The sequence below is a fragment of the Rattus norvegicus genome, chromosome 15 (assembly GCF_021556685.1).
Source record: "Rattus norvegicus strain SHRSP/BbbUtx chromosome 15, alternate assembly SHRSP_T2T, whole genome shotgun sequence".
NCBI lineage: Eukaryota > Metazoa > Chordata > Mammalia > Rodentia > Muridae > Rattus > Rattus norvegicus.
The window spans coordinates 103,988,557-104,006,219 of NC_141548.1; the positions used below are offsets into that span (position 1 = coordinate 103,988,557).

Below are 17,663 nucleotides of genomic sequence, written 5' to 3' on the forward strand. Positions count from 1 at the left end.
GCCACCCAGCAGGCTTCACTGGGGTGAGAGGGCAGACAGGCCTGGTGTCCCAAGTTAGATCCTTGGATTAAAAAAGGGCAGAAGAGAACCAACTGCTGAGAGCTGTCCTCGGACCTGTGACCGCGGCGTGCACACATGAATGCACGCACATCACAGAAAAAGTGACACCTTAGTATTTCGAGCAGAAAATAGGAAGCAGGATAATAAACAGGCAGTTTCTGAATGTAGTTCTGTTTTGTTTGTGACAACCCTCTTTTTAAATGAAAATCAGATGCCACTGGAGGAAAGAGAAAGTTATCCCAAGTTAGGGAAACAGAGCTTCTACAGGTGTGAACACACAGACCGGGTTTTAAGCTGTACTTTCCTTCACTCTGTAATGTGTTGTGGCCTGTAAGAGTCAAATCAGGGCAATCTTAAAAAGACACTGTCTCCTCTTTCAATGGCCTCAAGACTGGAGGCCAACAAGCAAACTATATTTTTTGCCCTGAACAGTAGTAATAACTATTCTACAAGGAGGCTATGTGGCTAAAGCCACCAGGCAGAGACAGGAACTAGCTCCCAGAGGTCAGAGCAGAGGCTCTAGGCACGGCTCAGAGTCCACTCCACCAAAGCCTCTGGTATCTGAGCACGGTCTCCATGTGACTGGGGCGCTCTCTGCTCTTGCGTTTCTTTGGAGCTATAAATACAAAGGTCTGCGGTCCCTTCCAGACTCAGAAATCCAGACTTTATCCAACTCAGGACAAGCCTTCTCCCCCAGGAGCTTTACTGTGAGCCCACAGCCCAAGGGACAACAGAACAAGAAAACCCAGAGAATTACCAAGCCGCAGACTGCGACAGCTCCTAGTCTGGGAAGCCAGGCCAGCAACACCAGGCTCCTCTCCTGAAACCCAGTCCCAGCCCGGAGCCACTTACCTCTGCAGCCGTTGTACAAGCTGTGCCACCATGGTGTCGGAGATCCCAGGGCAGGCCTCTTCCGCCAAGTAGATGGCTCCCCGAAGCTCTTCTATTGACCCCAAGTTCCCTCCACACGCCTGGCTCTTCTCTTTCAGCTGGAAACACACAAGAGCAGGGTCGTACGTGCACAGACCTGGCAGCAGCCACTCCAGGAAGAGACAAGCAGGCCCTGCAACACCACATGCCAGGCTGACAAGGGCCCAGGCAGAGTTCTGTGGCTCCCGAGTCACTCTGGGTCCTCATCTTCTGTCTCTAAAGAGCACATACAGGTGTCTCCTCCAGACCAGAGCACAGTCACTAGCCCAGTAACTGCACACACCTTCACACGCTCGGCTTTCTCTTCCCCGTGCAGCCTCTGCTCACCCTGAAAGTGCCATCAATGCCTCCCACGTACAACTCTGGTGCCACCCGGCAGCCTGTGGGTACCAAAGCCTCATTCCTGATGGTTATGGGCCTGGTTATAAACTTCAGGCACACAGCCTTCGGGGTCAAAACTGTTCTCACATAAACGTGGCAACCCTGAGCCTCAGGACTCTGCAATACCCTCCTCTGCCCTCGTGAGGCATCACTGTGACTTAAGGCACCTCCCAGGCATTAAGACCAACTTCAACTCTTTCTCCTGAACGAACCCATATTCCAGAACGTGGAATATTCCAGAGTCTCCCGCTGCTTCCACTGTTAGCACGTGTTTTAGAAAATACTCAGCTCTGGCCCCACGCGGTGTTAACACGAGAGCAAGTTTCCTTATCCTGTTTCTAAGGGACACGGGGAGGGACTGGCCAAGGCGGAGAGGGCCACAGAGACAGAGTCCTCCCTGGCACCTCCAGGTACAGAATTTGGAGACTAATCTGCAATCTTCCACTCCCCTGCCTCTGACCTGACCCGCACCTAAGTGTCTCAAAGCAGCAAAGACAAGACAGGAGAACCAGGGCCCTCCATTTCACCAGACTGCTAAACTCAACACACTCTATGTCACTGTTCGCTGAGCTCCAATGGGCGTCTAAAACGAAGGGCTAAACACCCAACTCTAGTCCTCACCCATTACCCCTAATGACAGGGCACACTGGGGGACAGAGCACACTGTGGGGAAGCAAAACAAAACAAAACAAAAATAAAAAAAGGAGATTTCCCGCTTCGGTTCTCTAGAACTTCCAGAATATTAATCTCATTTCTAGTGGATTTGGGGTGGCTACCGAGGGGTGAATTAAACAGTTTAAGCCCGGGGCTGGGGATTTAGCTCAGTGGTAGAGCGCTTACCTAGGAAGCGCAAGGCCCTGGGTTCGGTCCCCAGCTCCGAAAAAAAAGAACCAAAAAAAAAAAAAAAAAAAAAAAAAAAAAAAAAACAGTTTAAGCCCAGTAATAACCTACACGGCTTTCCCTGGTCACCTGCCTGGCTTATGGAAGGCAGCGCCCAGGGCCAGTGGTCACCATGGACATAATGCAACATTGAGACTGCCTCTGCAAATGGTTTAATGCCCCTAACTTGTACCAACAGCCACCCTCAGAAGGACAGCCCTGGTCCCCTTCCTCCCTTCCCCCCATCCCTGGCAGCCAAGGCTCTTACCTCCGCAAACAGAGGAGAAATGATTGTGGACAAGCACTGAGAGAAGGGCCTCTTTGGGAAGTCTTTCATCTTGGAGAAGGAGAGAAGGGACTATTAGAAGCAGGCACCGCTGCCATAGGCAGAATCCTACCAAGGATGACTGGATTCTCCAGCCGCCCCCTGAGGAAACTATTTCTCTCTACAAAGGGGCGCTACCCACGTAGCTGTGAACCCACTGCAAGATGCCAGGCGTGAACGCCCTAGACAAAGACATGAGTGCTCTGCAGGTTTTGCTGAGGAAACCTTAGAGAGCTGAAGCCAGGTACTCTGTCCGTACCGCCAGAGTGAGAGACTCCCACTCTCTCTGAACTAATGAGCTCCTCAGGCCTATGCAGCCACACAGATGGACAGACAAACTCATCTTTAAAACATAACTTTTTGTAAATTTAAGTGGAAAACCACCTCACCAACATTAAGTCTATATTAAGTATCAAAAGAACATACTGATCTTTAAGGGCCTGAAATTAAAATTCCCGGAGGGAAATCAGGGTGTTGTAAGCCCGACAGCTACTCAGAGTTTTCACACGTGAAGCGTCACATCCAAGTCCACCATGTGGCTGAGGGTCAGGAGGACCGTGTTACACAAGGCGAGGGTAACGACTCAGCACGGAGCAGACCGGCACCCACGCTCAGGCCCACATCTCAGTCCTCAGGTGGTCAGACAGAGCTCAATCTCTAACCCGTCAACTCCCTAAGGGCAGATGCCAGCAAGGAGCTGCTTGGAGGGGCACCTCGTTTGCTCCCACAGCAGGCTTATTGTGAACGATTCCCCAGGGCCACTGGCTGGTAGGCACGCTGTACCTTATTTCTTTCCAAATCTGAGGGCTGAAGAGTTCCGTTCTCCAGATTCTTGGGGTCTTTCTCCCGGATGGTAAAGATCCAGTCCCCAGAGTCGCTGCCTCCAGACGCCTGGCTATCTGTCTCCCTTGGAATAGAAATCCCAAGTTCACCAGCACAGACAAGGCCAGGGGCTGCACTGCGCAGACCAATGACCCCCGGCCCCCCACCCCTGGCCCACCCCAACCACTGCCACTGCCACCTCCCGCACACAGTGGCCTCAGCTCTCCTCAGGATCCATCTGCCAATTTACTGTTCGTCTTTCTTGGGTCTCAGTGTCTCCACAGGTTCCTCCTCCTGGCCATGGCTCTTGTCTGTACTCTCTTTTGCTTGCCTGCCCCCCCCCCACCCCAGCTCTACCCCTATCTGCCACAGCTACATACACAGAAGCCCACCCCCAAAGAAGCAGGGTCCAAGAGTGTGCTGCAGGCGTGGGGAGCCCCACAGGGCGACTTACACATCTGAGTCCTCCGAGCTGGAGTCCTCGTGACTCTGCTCCGCCTTCCACCTCTTGTACCTGTCGATGAGCTCAGTCAGGTAGGACGTTTTCTTTGCATTGCGGATTATAAATTTGTGCTTCAATAACTCCTTAGCAGTGGGCCTCTGGAAAACACACGTCGACATAAGCAGGAGAGGAAGTTTCTTCTTCATCCCCCTCTAACAGACAAGACTTTTGGGTCAAAATGCCAGACCACCGTACCACGGAGCAGCCCTGGGTTCTGCTTCTGAGCCTGCTTCTGAGCCTGCTTCCCGCTCAGGCGTGCTGGAGAAGTCATCATACCTGTGCCCAAGTTTACAGGCACAAGGAAAAATGGCACAGAGTTTCCAACAAAGACTGAAGCATCCTACTAGAGCAGTTCACCAAAGCAAGAGAACTCCTGCGAAGAACTCCACAGAGAACCTTGTGAGTACTGTCTGAGAGAGTTCATCTTGTTTTTACTTGGTTTCTCATGGTAAGTGCTGGCTAAGGGAAATACGTGTCGTTATGATCTTCTCCGGTGTTAGACGAATACCAGAAACTGAGTTCACAGGTTCGACTCATCTATGAGGTAGGGGCAGGAGTCAGGAGAGACCTGACTGGCTCCTGGCTGGGTCCCCTCAGTCACCAGCACTCCCTACTTAGAAAAATAGGTCTATGAAGCTATCCCCACACTGGTGACTGGGACCAATAGCTTGATCCCCACCCAGGAATGGCACAACTCCCACCAAATGCACAGAGAGTTTAAGCCAGTGGCTCCCCCTACTGGCATCAGCTCCCGGCTGTGACATCCAAACATCCCAGTGTCCTCAGCTCTGGAGCCCTCGTGTCTGAAGGTCCAGGGTAAGCCAAGGTAGAAGGGGGCATGGTGGGAATGAACCAGCACTGCGTGTGCTTAGAAGAAAATGTACACACATTCGGATCCCTCTTACACTACACTCTGCAGCACCACGGCACAACAACCAACCACCAGGACTGACACCAAAACCACACCCACCATCTGATACCTGACCCAGTACCAAATGCTGACCTGCTGACCTCAGCCTGTAGCCCCTCTGGAGCCGAGACTGGGTTGCCTGTCCTTTCTAAATCCTTTGCCAGAACTGGCTCCTACTGGGAGCCACATGATGCTCCTGTGAAATTCATCTTCTCACCATTTTAGACAAAAGCTCACGGGGACCCTCCATGATTATTCTTTGGGTTCAGTGAAGCCTTGGCCCAGCTAAACCCAAAACAAAGCTAGGGCACGGAGGGCTACATGGGACGAAACACACAGGCTGCCCCAGTTCTCAGAGAAAAATGAGGAAAGCTCAGAGTAGCTAAGGCCACAGGCTTTGCCACCACTGAGTAAACACAGAGAAAAGGCAGGGTGGCAGAGTGGGTGGCTCATGTGTACCTACGTGTCTGTCTCCTGGCACATGACAACTGGAAACTGAACATCTGCTTCCTTTATTTTGAGTCTATGCTCTGCTACTGCTGAAGTGGCTTTCTAGTTTTACAGCCTGATTTTTCTCTATCAATATTAAAAACTGATACTCCTACCTCACAATACTAAGTAAAATATTCTTCAGGCTCAATGAATCTAAGATAAAATAATTACATCTTAAATCCCTGAAAGGCAAGAAGGCAACATGGGCAACAAAAACTAGGCATCCATAATTAAAGGGACAGGGAAGTGGGGGAGCCCAGCCGAGGCAGACCAGCCTGGTCTGCAGAGAGTTCTGGGAGGGAGGGAGGGAGGGAGGGAGGGAGGGAGGGAGGGAGGGAAAGAAGGAAAGAAAGAGAGAGAGAGAGAGAGAGAGAGAGAGAGAGAGAGAGAGAGAGAAATTGAATTCATTTGCCAAGATTCCAGAGACCAGGGAGACGGCTGGAAGAGCAGCTGGCACAAGCCCAACAGAGGAAATGCAGACCAAGCCGACCCCAGGAAGGGCCCGCACTCACGAAGCTGGGCTCCTTGTTCAGGCAGGCCTCCACGAACTCCTTGAGGGGTCTGCTGTAGCTGCCCTCCAGCGTGGGAGGGTTGTTCTTTGGGATAAGGAACAGCACCTTCATGGGGTGCAGCTCAGAATGTGGCGGCTCGCCTTTGGCCAGTTCTATGGCTGTGATGCCGAGGGACCAGATGTCCGCCTGCAAGGACAAAAGCATCTTAAAGGCACGGAAAAGACCCACCTTCAGACAAGCACAAGGGAGGGGAAAGTACGTGTGCTTCACTCTCAGGTTCTGAAAAAGACCGTTATTCTGAACTACAAAACACACAAGCCCTTAGCATGATTTTAACATAGGAAACAAGTGGACAGATTTTATGTAGCAAATGCTACATACAAATACAAAACTGCTCCAGTAGCGATGCAAACGGCCACGTCTACGGTAGACATCATGCCTGTGTCAGGTGTGCTCAGTGGGGACTTTGCAGCCCTAGCAGCAGCAGCCAACGGAGCAGATGAGGAGGAGGAACGGCGTCCCTTGAGCAGCACCTGGTGCCACGCACTTCGGTTCAGACCAAGTGAGCACCCTGGTCTCAAATCAGCTCTACAATCAGGGTCTTACAACACTAGACAAACAGCTTTCCCTAAGCCCATTGGTCCCCTTGATTTTCACAAGGGAGGTAGTTACAAGGGTGTAGGAAGGGACAACTGTGTATATTACCACTGTGCCTAGAAATTACAGCCTTTGTGTTCTGTTTGATTGCATTTGCAGTGGTGGGCACTGAACCCGGGGCACATGCTCTCCATCAGTGCTACCGAATGTTTATTACAACACACAGACATGGACAGCATTAACATAGTCATACATACAGCACACAACGGTAATCATTACTGTCACTTCCACACAGACTTTGGTAAGGATAGTGACCTGTAATCCCAGCACTCAGGAGACAGAGGCAGCAGGATTGCCACAAGTCTGAGGCCAGCTCAAGCTACATACACAGCAAAATACTGGAGCTTTTTATAGTAGAACCTTGTCTCAAAGAAAGAGACAAACAGACAAAAGCTATCTTGACACCTGCCCCCAGTACTTCGATATGCCAGCCAAGCAGGGCTTGCCTGCATCCTGACACTGGTAGTAGAAATGCAGCTCCTGAACTTGGAGCTTTCCCAGGCTGTGTGCACAGCAGCTGGAGGGCTGGGTGCATGGCGGCTTTCGTGTGGTACTGGGGGCAGCAGCCGGCCCCTGTTCCAGGCAGCACTGCTACCAGAATGGGCAGGGGGTTCTTCCAACTTACAGTGAGTTTATCAAGGAGTATCTATAATTCTTTAGTATCAAGTAATACCTGAGTCTTCCTAGTGCTTAAAAACCATAAAACTTTCCACACCTGCTTCATCTGAATTAGGATCCAAAGTCCACATGTCCCAAATGATGACGAGGCCGCCCAAGGTCCTTTAATCAGTAACAGTCTCTATTGCCAATTCCCCAGTACCTTTAAGCATGAGGTCTCAAGTCCTCACTCTGTGTGTCATTTCCCTTTGTCCTGGTTGGATTTGTATCAACCTGACAAGCTGGACGAGAACCTCGATGGAGGACACGCCCCATCACACTGACCTGAGGCAAGCCGAGGAGGATTTTTTTTTCCTGATTAATGATTGATATGGGAGGGCCCAGACCGTTGTGGGTGGAGCCATCACCCCTGGACAAGTGGCCCTGGTGTATGAGAAAGCAAACTAAGCCAGCCAGAAAGAACCAGCCAACAAGCGGTATCCTTCTGTGGTCTCTGCAGCAGTCCCTATCTCCAGGTCCTGGCCAGACTTCATGAGGGATTGGACATCAGAAGGTGAATTAACCCTGTCCTCCCCAGCTGCCTGTGGTCTCTATAGTTACCACAGTACTAAAGCCCTGACTAAGCACCCCTGACAGCTGATGTGCTCTCTCTCTCTCAGTGTATTCCCAGCCTAGGGTCCTGCAGATTCTGACTTGAGCCTCAGACAGACTCGGCACTAGGACAGCCCAAGCCCCCGTGTGTCTGTCACCACTATGCACAGTGCATTCCTTAAATGACCACTGTATGAAAGGAACACAAGTCTTAGGGCAACTCTACAGCAAGCGGGGCTGTCAGGAGCTCAAACCCAGTGAAACAGGACAAAACAGGCTGGCAAACAGGATGTGGGGACGGGGTGGAGAGCAGCACCTGCTCCTGTCACTGCGCCATGGACTCATCATCAATCCAGGACGCAAGGCACAGGTGGGTGGCGAGAGAGGCCCACGCAGGGTACCATGGGACCAGGACAATCTCTGGCCTTTAACCACCTGGAGTCCCATTCTCTTGCAACCTTGTGAGCAGCAGAAATCCTTACCACAGTGCCCCCAGTCAGCGCCATGAAGGTGGCAGAGGAAGAGAGAAAGCCACACAGGAGGAAGAAGAGGGGCAGGAGCACTGGGGCAGGCCTGACTCTCACGTGCTCCCTCTGCAGTCCTCGTGACTACCGGTACCTACTCCCCTGCACCCAAGCGAGACACATCCACGGGGCCTCTGGCGATGGCTCTCCATCCAGGTCTCTACACTTCCACACCGGCTTAGCTTACCCCGCTACTAGGCCTGACAGTGATGGTCTCTGCTGCAGGTTTGCTGTGCACTGACTGCACCTAGAAGTCTGCAAGCAACTGGCCCTGCTTACTCAGCCCCATGTACACAGAGTGACCAACCCCCAGGCTGCAAGCAACTGACATTCCTCTTTGGAACATCCTGAACCCAACCAGGAATGATGGCAGAGCACCGTAACCCTAGCTATGGAGGTTGGTTGCCCAGAAGAACTGAAAGTTTAAGACCAGACTGGACTCTATAATGGAACCAGTCAAAACCAAACCAGGAAATATTCAAACCCACCCATGTGAGAAGTGAGTGGTAGTGAACTCCTTAACGCGCAGCCCAGCATTCTCACGCTCTGCTAGTTCTAGCTTGGCTAAGCTGTCTTCCCCCCAGGACTTGTGCAGGGACCTGTGCAGTCTTCTGTCTCCATCTGATGCCTACTGACAAAGGTTTGGCACACCCAGGACACCTAGCCATTTCATACGTGATCAGAAGCCATGGAAACAACCAAACGCGTTTAAACACAATGTACCCAACAAATGAAGACCAGGAAGACAGAGGATACAAACAGCACAGATACCAAATCCCAACACACATACCTGCTTGTCTATGACTATACTTAGAACTGTGGCACCTGAGGGTTCAGATGAGTCAGGCAAGGAAGTACAGTCTGTCAAGAACAACAAAAGCTGAACAACAAGGATCTGCTTCAGAGAGGTGTCAGAAGAGCTCTCTGGGAAATCAGAAAATGAGCGGCCCTGGGCTCAACAGAAATGGGAGGCCTAAGCCCCAAGTCATAAGGACCATGGCTCACAAGGTAATTTACTACAACAACTGAAAGAGAATGACAGGACAGCTAAGAACCTGGATCCTATCTCTCTCCTACCAAAATCCAAACATGAATTCAGACAGCAAACAGTGGACAATACGCCCAACTTCCTACATGACAGAACTCAGGAAAAAGGCCAAGAGAAGACAAGGCTTCAGACGAGAAGTAGTCATGGAGGTGACCCATTTTCCAACAGACAAGGAACCAACAAGCAGCGAATGTGGAGAACAGACCTGACTAGCCTGAAGTATTCTTGCTTCGTGATGGATGACAGGACCAGAGTTCCTACTGGAGCTACCACACCACCAGTTTCTCTGTGAGCTCACCAAGCCAGCCAAAGCGAGGGATACCTATATCCTCACCCAAAGACACAGCACAGCATACACCTGACAACACAGTTCCAAAGAGAAGTTATCCTAACTATTTAATGAGGCCAGAAATGCTACACACAGGAGGGCCCAAGAAAGACAGGAAAGACAGAGACGCAAGCCCAGGCATGCTAACACAGATTTACAATCCTAACAACTTGAAGGCTGAGGCAGGAGATCACCAGTGTGTCAGGCTGTCAGACTTTGGCTACAGAGCAAAACTAACCTGGGGTTTGTTTTGTTTGGAGGGCTGGAGAGAGGTAGCTCAGCACTTAGGAGCACATACGTACTGCTCTGCCGAGAATCCGTGTTTGTCCCAGCACCGATGTCAGGTAGCTCACAGCCTACCCCATCTCCAGAGTCCATGTATGGTAGCTCACAGAGCCTTTTGGGGCTACTACCTTCTAGACACTTGGCGGGAATTGGACTTTGGTCCAGTACTCAGGAAATAGAACATTTACATTTGAGTTAATGAAAAGCTCAGAGCAGGCTCAGCTGAAGCTTGTGTGGCTGTCCTTTTGTCTTGGTCATCCTGATGAGCCCCAGAAAGGTGTTTACTGGAGTCTTGCTTGTTCCTTGACTCAGAACTGATCTCATTATCCTGCATGTGATTAAAGTGGTATAAAAGCAGATTGGAAAATAAAACATCTGTTTCAGCCTCAGAACTGGCAGGAGTCACGTTAAATGCTGTCTAACTGTCTTTTTATCTTTTCAGTCCTCACTCCTGCCCTGAGAACCTGCTGACTGACGGAGCTGGCTTGGTCAAGTAGCTCACAGCCTGTCTGCCTTCATCTCCGGGATCTGGAGCCTCTGGCCCTCCAGGGCATCAGCACTCACAATTCACACAATACACAGACAGGTAACTCGAATGAATGAATGAATGAATAAATGGATGGATGGATGGATGGATGGATGGATGGATGGATGGATGGATGGATAATAAGTTAGTGAAAGAAGGGAAGAGAAACCAGTTTGGCCTGTGAACGTTTCTGAATTAATTATTTTTCACTCTGAAAGTCTGGTGGCTCAGGAAAGCCAATTCTCTGCGATGACAATGTTTATTGTGCATAGTCCTCTGACGGATGGTCATTTTTAGTCTATACTACAAGGTTTTAGAAAACTAAAGGACAAAAGCAAAAAGTGAAAGCATTAGGAACAGAAGCCGACAAGGAACCCCTGCTGATGGAGCCTCTGAGGATACGGATCCTGACACAAAACGAAACACTTAGTTGTGATCACTGAGGAACCATACCTGCCCACTCTGTTGTGGGATTTTCTGAGGACTCGAATTTCTCTAGATGTCCTACCTAGAACAGGCAGAGCTCTGTCCAGGCCCTGCCCCTCATCCACTGAGCCAAGGGTCCAGCAGCCTTCATGTGTAGACATGGTCAGCCCTCTTGACCAGACCCTAACAGCCTAAGCCATCTAGGGTCTGCGTGTCTCAGAAGGCCCAGTACGGTCCCCACACCTGCTCCTTTTTGATCTTCACCACGTCAGACACAAACTAAGGTAAAGACAGCCACTAAGGACAGATGAACAAGGGAGCCAATGGTGTAGCAGGAGATGGAGAAGGAAGTGGACATTAACCAAGGTCACAGAATCACCACAGCCTACCTCGGGAATAGACAGAAAGCCACATGATCAAAACAGAAGGACCACACATCCCCACGGCCCACAGCACCGCTCTCACCTTTGAGTCGTAGGCTGACTGCTTGATGACCTCAGGCGCCATCCAGAAGGGAGTGCCCACGAAGGTGTTCCTTTTTATCTGGGTATCCGTCAGCTGGCCAGCCACTCCAAAGTCAGCCAGCTTCACCTCTCCATGTTCAGAGAGCAGAACATTGGCCGCTGCGTGACAAGAAAGGCACTGTTACTGCCAAGGTTGCCTGGAAGCTGAAGCAAGCTCTCCCCACAGGACAGGAGGATGCGTAAGAGCAAGGTTCCCTGGAAACAGCCCAGCCTGGTCCCAGGCCGGCAGAGTGGGCAGGAGAGCTGGGAGAGCACAGAAGTGTGGTGGGCTCAGCACATAGGGCGCTTCAAAGAAATGAAAACAATGGAGTTGGGGATTTAGCTCAGCAGTAGAGCGCTTGCCTAGCAAGCGCAAGGCCCTGGGTTCGGTCCCCAGCTCTGAAAAAAAGAAAAAGAAAAAAAAAGAAAGAAAGAAAAAAGAAAAAAGAAATGGAAACAAACAGAGGGCAGTGGTGGCTCAGACCTCTAATGGCAGCACTCAGGAGGCAGAGATAGGTGATCTCTGAGTCTGAGGCCAGCCTGGTCTACAGAGTTCCAGGATGGCCAGAGCTATAAGGAGAAACCCTGTCTCCAAAACACAAACAAAAAGAGTAGCCCTTACCTTTAATATCTCTGTGGATTTTCTTCTCTGAGTGTAGATAATCAAGTCCTTTCAGAATCTCTCGTAGAATGGTTGCAATCTGAATTTCATCTAAAGGGCCAGGTTCTAACTAACAAGGAAAAAGGAAGATCATTAGTCACTTAGCAACTACCTTAGCCCAGTTTGAGAAACAAAATCTATGCTAAATAGGATAATTAAAATTGAAGGACATCCTTACATAAAGCAGATACTCTGCCTAAACAACTGACATCAAGGTGCACACAAGCCTTTAATCCTGGCACTCAGGCATCAGAAACAGGCAGGTCTGTGAGTTCAAGGTCGGCTGGCTCTACATAGTGAAATCCTGTCTCAAAAACTGAAAATTTAAAAAAAATTGACTCTATTATGGATGGAGATGGCCTGGTGTGGGGGGGTGGGTGGTGGGTGGATGGACGGACGGACAGACAGTTTATTTTTCTGAATGAGGCAAGGCCTGTCCATGGGACTGTATTCTGAAAGCCCCTGAAACTCACTTGCAGTAATAACAGCACCCTTGGGGACTGGTCCACGTCACCCACCCTTGGGGACTGGTCCACGTCACCCAAGCACAGGAGCAGTTGTGGGAAGCGTAAGCTGTTCCTTCCTCAAGCTGCCCCATCAGGACCTTCCAGAGCTGCTGCTCCCGGATCTAGTTCCCCAGCTAGGGAAAGTGCTTCCCTCAATTTCAAAGACTTCTAGAATGTGTTGTATAACACACACATAAAACATTTATTAGCCCTAATTGAGGGAGTAATTGCTTTTATTCTGAGAAACTCAAAGGAGCTGCTTCCCTTGATTCCATAATATCAATTCAAGAATATACATGTTGCTGCATGTATGTGGTCCATCCTGTCCCCACCCCCATTTAAAGGGAAGCAGACAGAGCTTCGCCCTCCTCGCGCACGCGCACACGCGCACACGCACACGCACACGCACACACACACACACACACACACACACGTGCCATCTTTCACTGCTCCCCTAGCAGAGAGATGCGTCAGCAGTCTGATGGGCCTAAAAGCAGCTCTTACAGAGCAAGTGCTGCAAGTCAGGTGAACTAAGACATTCTGAAGAGACAGTGAATACTTTTTTAACCCAAGCTCATGCACCTTAGTCAAAGGAAAGACACATCCCTGTTCTTTAAAAAGAAAACTGTGTTGCCAGGTGTGCTGTCTCATGTCTGAAATCCTACCCAGCACTTCAAAAGGCAGCCATAATAGTAGGATTGTCCCAAGTTCAAGCCATTTTGGGCTACATCTAGAGACTGTCTCAAAAAACCACTGAGTTCCAGAGACAGCTAAGCAGTTAAGGCCACTTACTGCTCTTGGGGAGGAGCCAGGACTCAATTCCCAGAATCCACATGACAGTTTACAATCAATCATCCATAACTCTAGATCCAGGGGATCTAAAGCCACTCTCTGATTTCCACAGGCATGTACATGGTACATGTACATACATACAGGCACAGGTGCACACACGGTACAGTACATACATACATGCAGCCACAGATACATACATGGTACAGTACATATATGCAGGCACAAGTGCACACATGGTACAGTACATACATGCAGGCACAGGTGCATACACGGTGCACTACATACATACATGCAGGCACAGGTACATACATGTAGGCACAAGTGCACATATGGTACAGTACATACATGCAGGCACAGGTACATACACAGTACAGTACATACATGCGGGCACAGGTGCATACATGGTGCAGTACATACATACATGCAGGCACAGGTGCATACATGGTACAGTACATAAATGCAGGCACAAGTACACACATGGTATGGTACATACATGTAGGCACAGGTGCATACATGGTACAGTACATACATGCAGGCACAGGTGCATACACGACATAGTACATACATGTAGGCACAGGTACATACATGGTACAGTACATACATGCAGGCACAGGTGCATACACGACATAGTACATACATGTAGGCACAAGTACATACATGGTATAGTACATACATGCAGGTACAGGTGTATACACGGTACAGTACATACATGGTACAGTACATACATGGTTCAGTACATACATGCAGGCAGGCACAGCATTATTCCTACAGAGAAAACAGTAACAAAAGCACCTCATGCATCCTCTGGTGTCACTGTAAGTTGCACAGCTGTGCTGATGCCATGTGACATCCCATAGGTGTGTGGGGTGCAGAGCAGCAGCCGAGGCCTTCGTTCACTGTGGTGATTGTTCTTGTTACCAACTTGCCTACATCTGAAATTAACTAAAACTCAAAGATGGTTGGACGTACTCGAGAGATTCTTGACTAATTATGTGAAGTGGAGTCAGTCACCTTTAATCCAGGTCTTCCAGATTGGAAGACCGTCCTATAATCTGGGTCATGCCTCCTGCAGGCAGACTATATAAAGAACATGGGAGAAGGAGGCTGGCTCCCTGTCCTTGCTCACCCTCACTCGCAAGTCCACTCCTTGACTGGCATTAGGGCCTACGCCTTCGCTATTATACATATGGAAGACCAGCTGAGACATCCAGCTTCCTACTCTGAGCAACTACTGTATTCCTAGATATTCCGTTCATAGGCAGCCATTGTTGAATTCATTAGGTGGACCACGGTCTGCAAATCATTTTAATAAATCTAGTATGTATAATAAATCTCTCATAGATATACATACATATACGTGTGCGTGTGTGTAGGGGGGGATAAAAGATTCATACCATAAACTGTTAGTCTACAGAACCCTGACTAATACAATCCCCTGCATTATGGCCCAACTTATACCTGGCGTGGTTTTCTGGTCATCTCAGAGGCCTACCTTGGCATACACTATAAAGACAAGGTCACCCAGCATGGCTGTTCTCCTGGCTACCCCCATTAACATTTAAGCCTTTCTGGCTGTCGTCATTCAAAAGAGAGCAAAACGAAAGAGAAATAAATGCCAGCAACTTTGAATTGTCCTTCATATGATTATATATACAGAGAAAAAATCAAACTGCTTGTATCCACTAGCCTGCCAAAATGATTGGTAATTCTAACCAGGATGGGAGCCGAATGGCGCACGGCACGCCAGAGCATGTCTGAAACACGCTGATGAACAAGGCACCTTCTCTCATGTCTGGCAGCACTCAGGGAAGAGGAAAGGGCACTGCTCTCGTCACCTGAGAGAAAGGAAAAGACAGAACTGGCTCCACACTCCTGCTCGCAACAACAGAACGGGGTCCAGGGCTGCAGCAAGACCTCACCCAGCACAAGGTCAGCGGTCAGCGACATGTGGCCACGCTACATGTCTCTCTCTGTCCCCACGCCTACTGCTCACTTCATGCTTCCCCTTTCCACGACTGGCCCTTCTGTACTGGAACTGTAAGCCAAGTAACTCTTTCTTCTCAAAGTTGCTTTCGATGGTGGTGCTTTGTCACAGCAACAGAAATGCAACTGAAACAGCAAAAGTGGACTCTAGCCCATCTACAGGTAACTTCTAACACCCTCCCCTTACACACATGCACACACACACACACACACACACACACACACACACACACACACACACACACACACACACGCACACAGCCTCCATTCTGCCTCCACCAGACAGTCATCATCAGAGCACACAGGGCACACAGTTACCAACTACAGACCATCTTCTGGGCTTTCACAGCACGTGGCCTGGTGACTCCACTCAAACCATGGAGTGTAGGCAGATGGGGCACATGTCCACTCCTAATCTTACCTTGGACAAGACCATGAGAAGCCCTAAACGATCATACATGTGGGAGGGCAATGCACTTGGGAGTGCTGCTACGGAGTGCCTACAGCAGGCTCACCCCAAACATTCCCCCAAATACCATACTGATTTTTCAAAACTATGTTGTATGCTCACTTTTAAGTTGGTCAAACATCTTTGCCTGATTAAATATAGCAAAGTTCCTTCATAATCAGATCTCAAGGCTGCCCTCAGGTTCTCTGACAGCAGACTGCCTGATACTCTAATCAGCTAAAACCTCTTCCTCCACTCATGGCTTCTCAACTCCATGTTCTTCATCCAGCTCTCCCTTCCCACTCTCCCTCTCCCTGTGCGTCCTCAGATGCAGCTCCACACGGACTCGGCTCCCTGGCGGCAGCAGGGCACTCTGCCCTGTGCACTGATGCCACCCTGCAGACATTACCAAGTGCTGGCTGCAGAGCACAAGCTCTCCTAAGTCTCCAGGGCCCTGGAGGCAGCAGTCTGGTCAGAGATGAGACAGCAGATTTCAGAGTACATGCCAAAGAACAAGGGTGAGCAAGGGGTCCTACAGTTATTTTAATTATTTAAATTTTAAATAAGCAGATCAACAAACAGATTGAGCGCATTTAAAAAAAAAATCACATACACGCCTGTTCTAACTCAGTGCTCTTAATGTCTAAGCTGCCTTGTCAATCTATCCTTCATGCTGGATCCAGAACGTGGTGGGTAGTTTTTTTTTTTTCCCTCTCTTTAGCAAAGATGGACACAGCAGCATCAGGACAGTCTCCTCTTCCCCTACAGGCCCTCAGAGAGCTCCTGCAGGCACAGGCTAACTCTTCATTAATGAGAAAGACAATAAACAAAGCCAGTTTGAACTTTTCAAAGAAATAGCTCTCAACTTCACTCATGCAGCATTCATTAAAATGTATAAAGAGATCCTGTCAAAATAAACCTGATTCTTTCCAATATTCAAAACATAACTGCCACACTCCATTACTGAAGTATTTTTTTCTTTTTCTGCTTTGAAGGCTTGGGGGCAAAAAGGACAGAATGTGATAAAGACGGGAAGAGACAATCAACTGGGAGACGAGCAGCACCCCAGACCCCAGGACGAGAAGGTCCCACTGAGCCAGGAGCTGACGCATCATGCCCCTTCAGCACCCAATCACAGGGTACCCCGAAAAGAATGCCATTTCTTCTCATTGAAAATGTTTATGAGGATGGTGGGGTCCAGGGACTCTCAAACCATGTGAGAGTCAAAAATGCAGCTACCTCTTTCTGCATTTTCCTCCGTGATTTCTAAAACTGCAGACATCGACGCAAGTAAATTCCATTATTAGCAGTCCTGTGAGTGAACACACTTAGCACTTAAAGACACAGAACTGCTGCTCTGAAGGGCTGTCTGTCAGGCGGACAGAGTCGCTACAAACAACTCTGTATGTGCTACAACTTAAATCCACGGTGGATAACACTCGATCTACACAAAGGGAAGCAAGTTTCTACATTCCTGTATTGCCCCTAAGAGTGAAAAAGTGAAGAGTTTTTTGTGCAGTGTAGATATTTATAGAAAGGAGCATGAAAAGCATTCAGCTGATTTTTTCCCATTTAGTATCACAGCCTGGCATTATACCATATCAACTTGTTCTTGAAATTTTCGCTTTGAACAGTATTTTAAAGAATGTTTATGGTTTGCAACAATGTGCAATTTCCTCAATTAGTTTATTAGCTTTCTAGAGACATGTCATTTTAGAAGTTTATCTTCTAAGGAAACTACATAATGCTGTTACTGTAAGAAAGGAGCTCTCTCAAAGAGGGAGGGGGTATCTCCTTCCTTGGAAAACCTCCTGAAGCTCTCATTCATTATCATCTCATCAGGAAAGACTCACCTTTAATAGCTAAAATGAAGCATTCAGCCTATCTGGGGGATCTCGCCACTCACAAACCTACCAGTACAGGGGTCAGGAGTGCAATTTCATTAACGATGGTG

At 49.1% G+C, this 17,663-nt stretch overlaps 1 protein-coding gene and 1 long non-coding RNA gene across 7 annotated transcripts in view; one reads left to right on the forward strand and one right to left on the reverse strand.

Moving 5' to 3' along the window:
* Stk24 (serine/threonine kinase 24) overlaps nt 1–17,663 on the reverse strand; it is a 96,244-nt gene that overhangs the window by 5,168 nt on the left and 73,413 nt on the right. For all 5 annotated transcript variants that reach the window (XM_087586281.1, XM_087586278.1, XM_087586280.1 and 2 more), the window contains exons 4-10: nt 11,942–12,050; nt 11,282–11,439; nt 5,814–5,999; nt 3,852–3,997; nt 3,359–3,482; nt 2,519–2,587; nt 913–1,049 (exon numbers count right to left, since the gene is read on the reverse strand). In XM_087586281.1, the coding sequence (XP_087442407.1) occupies nt 913–1,049; nt 2,519–2,587; nt 3,359–3,482; nt 3,852–3,997; nt 5,814–5,999; nt 11,282–11,439; nt 11,942–12,050 (929 nt within the window). The remainder of the gene's footprint in view (nt 1–912; nt 1,050–2,518; nt 2,588–3,358; nt 3,483–3,851; nt 3,998–5,813; nt 6,000–11,281; nt 11,440–11,941; nt 12,051–17,663) is intronic.
* On the forward strand, nt 10,074–17,374 carry LOC148001158 (uncharacterized). Of its 2 annotated transcripts, none has more exons than XR_015639084.1 (4): nt 10,074–10,141; nt 10,307–10,450; nt 15,078–15,207; nt 16,705–17,374. It is a non-coding gene; the product is annotated as an uncharacterized LOC148001158 (long non-coding RNA). The 2 variants fall into 2 exon arrangements; XR_015639083.1 differs by lacking the exon at nt 10,074–10,141 and adding an exon at nt 16,038–16,227 and having other exon boundaries at nt 10,242–10,450.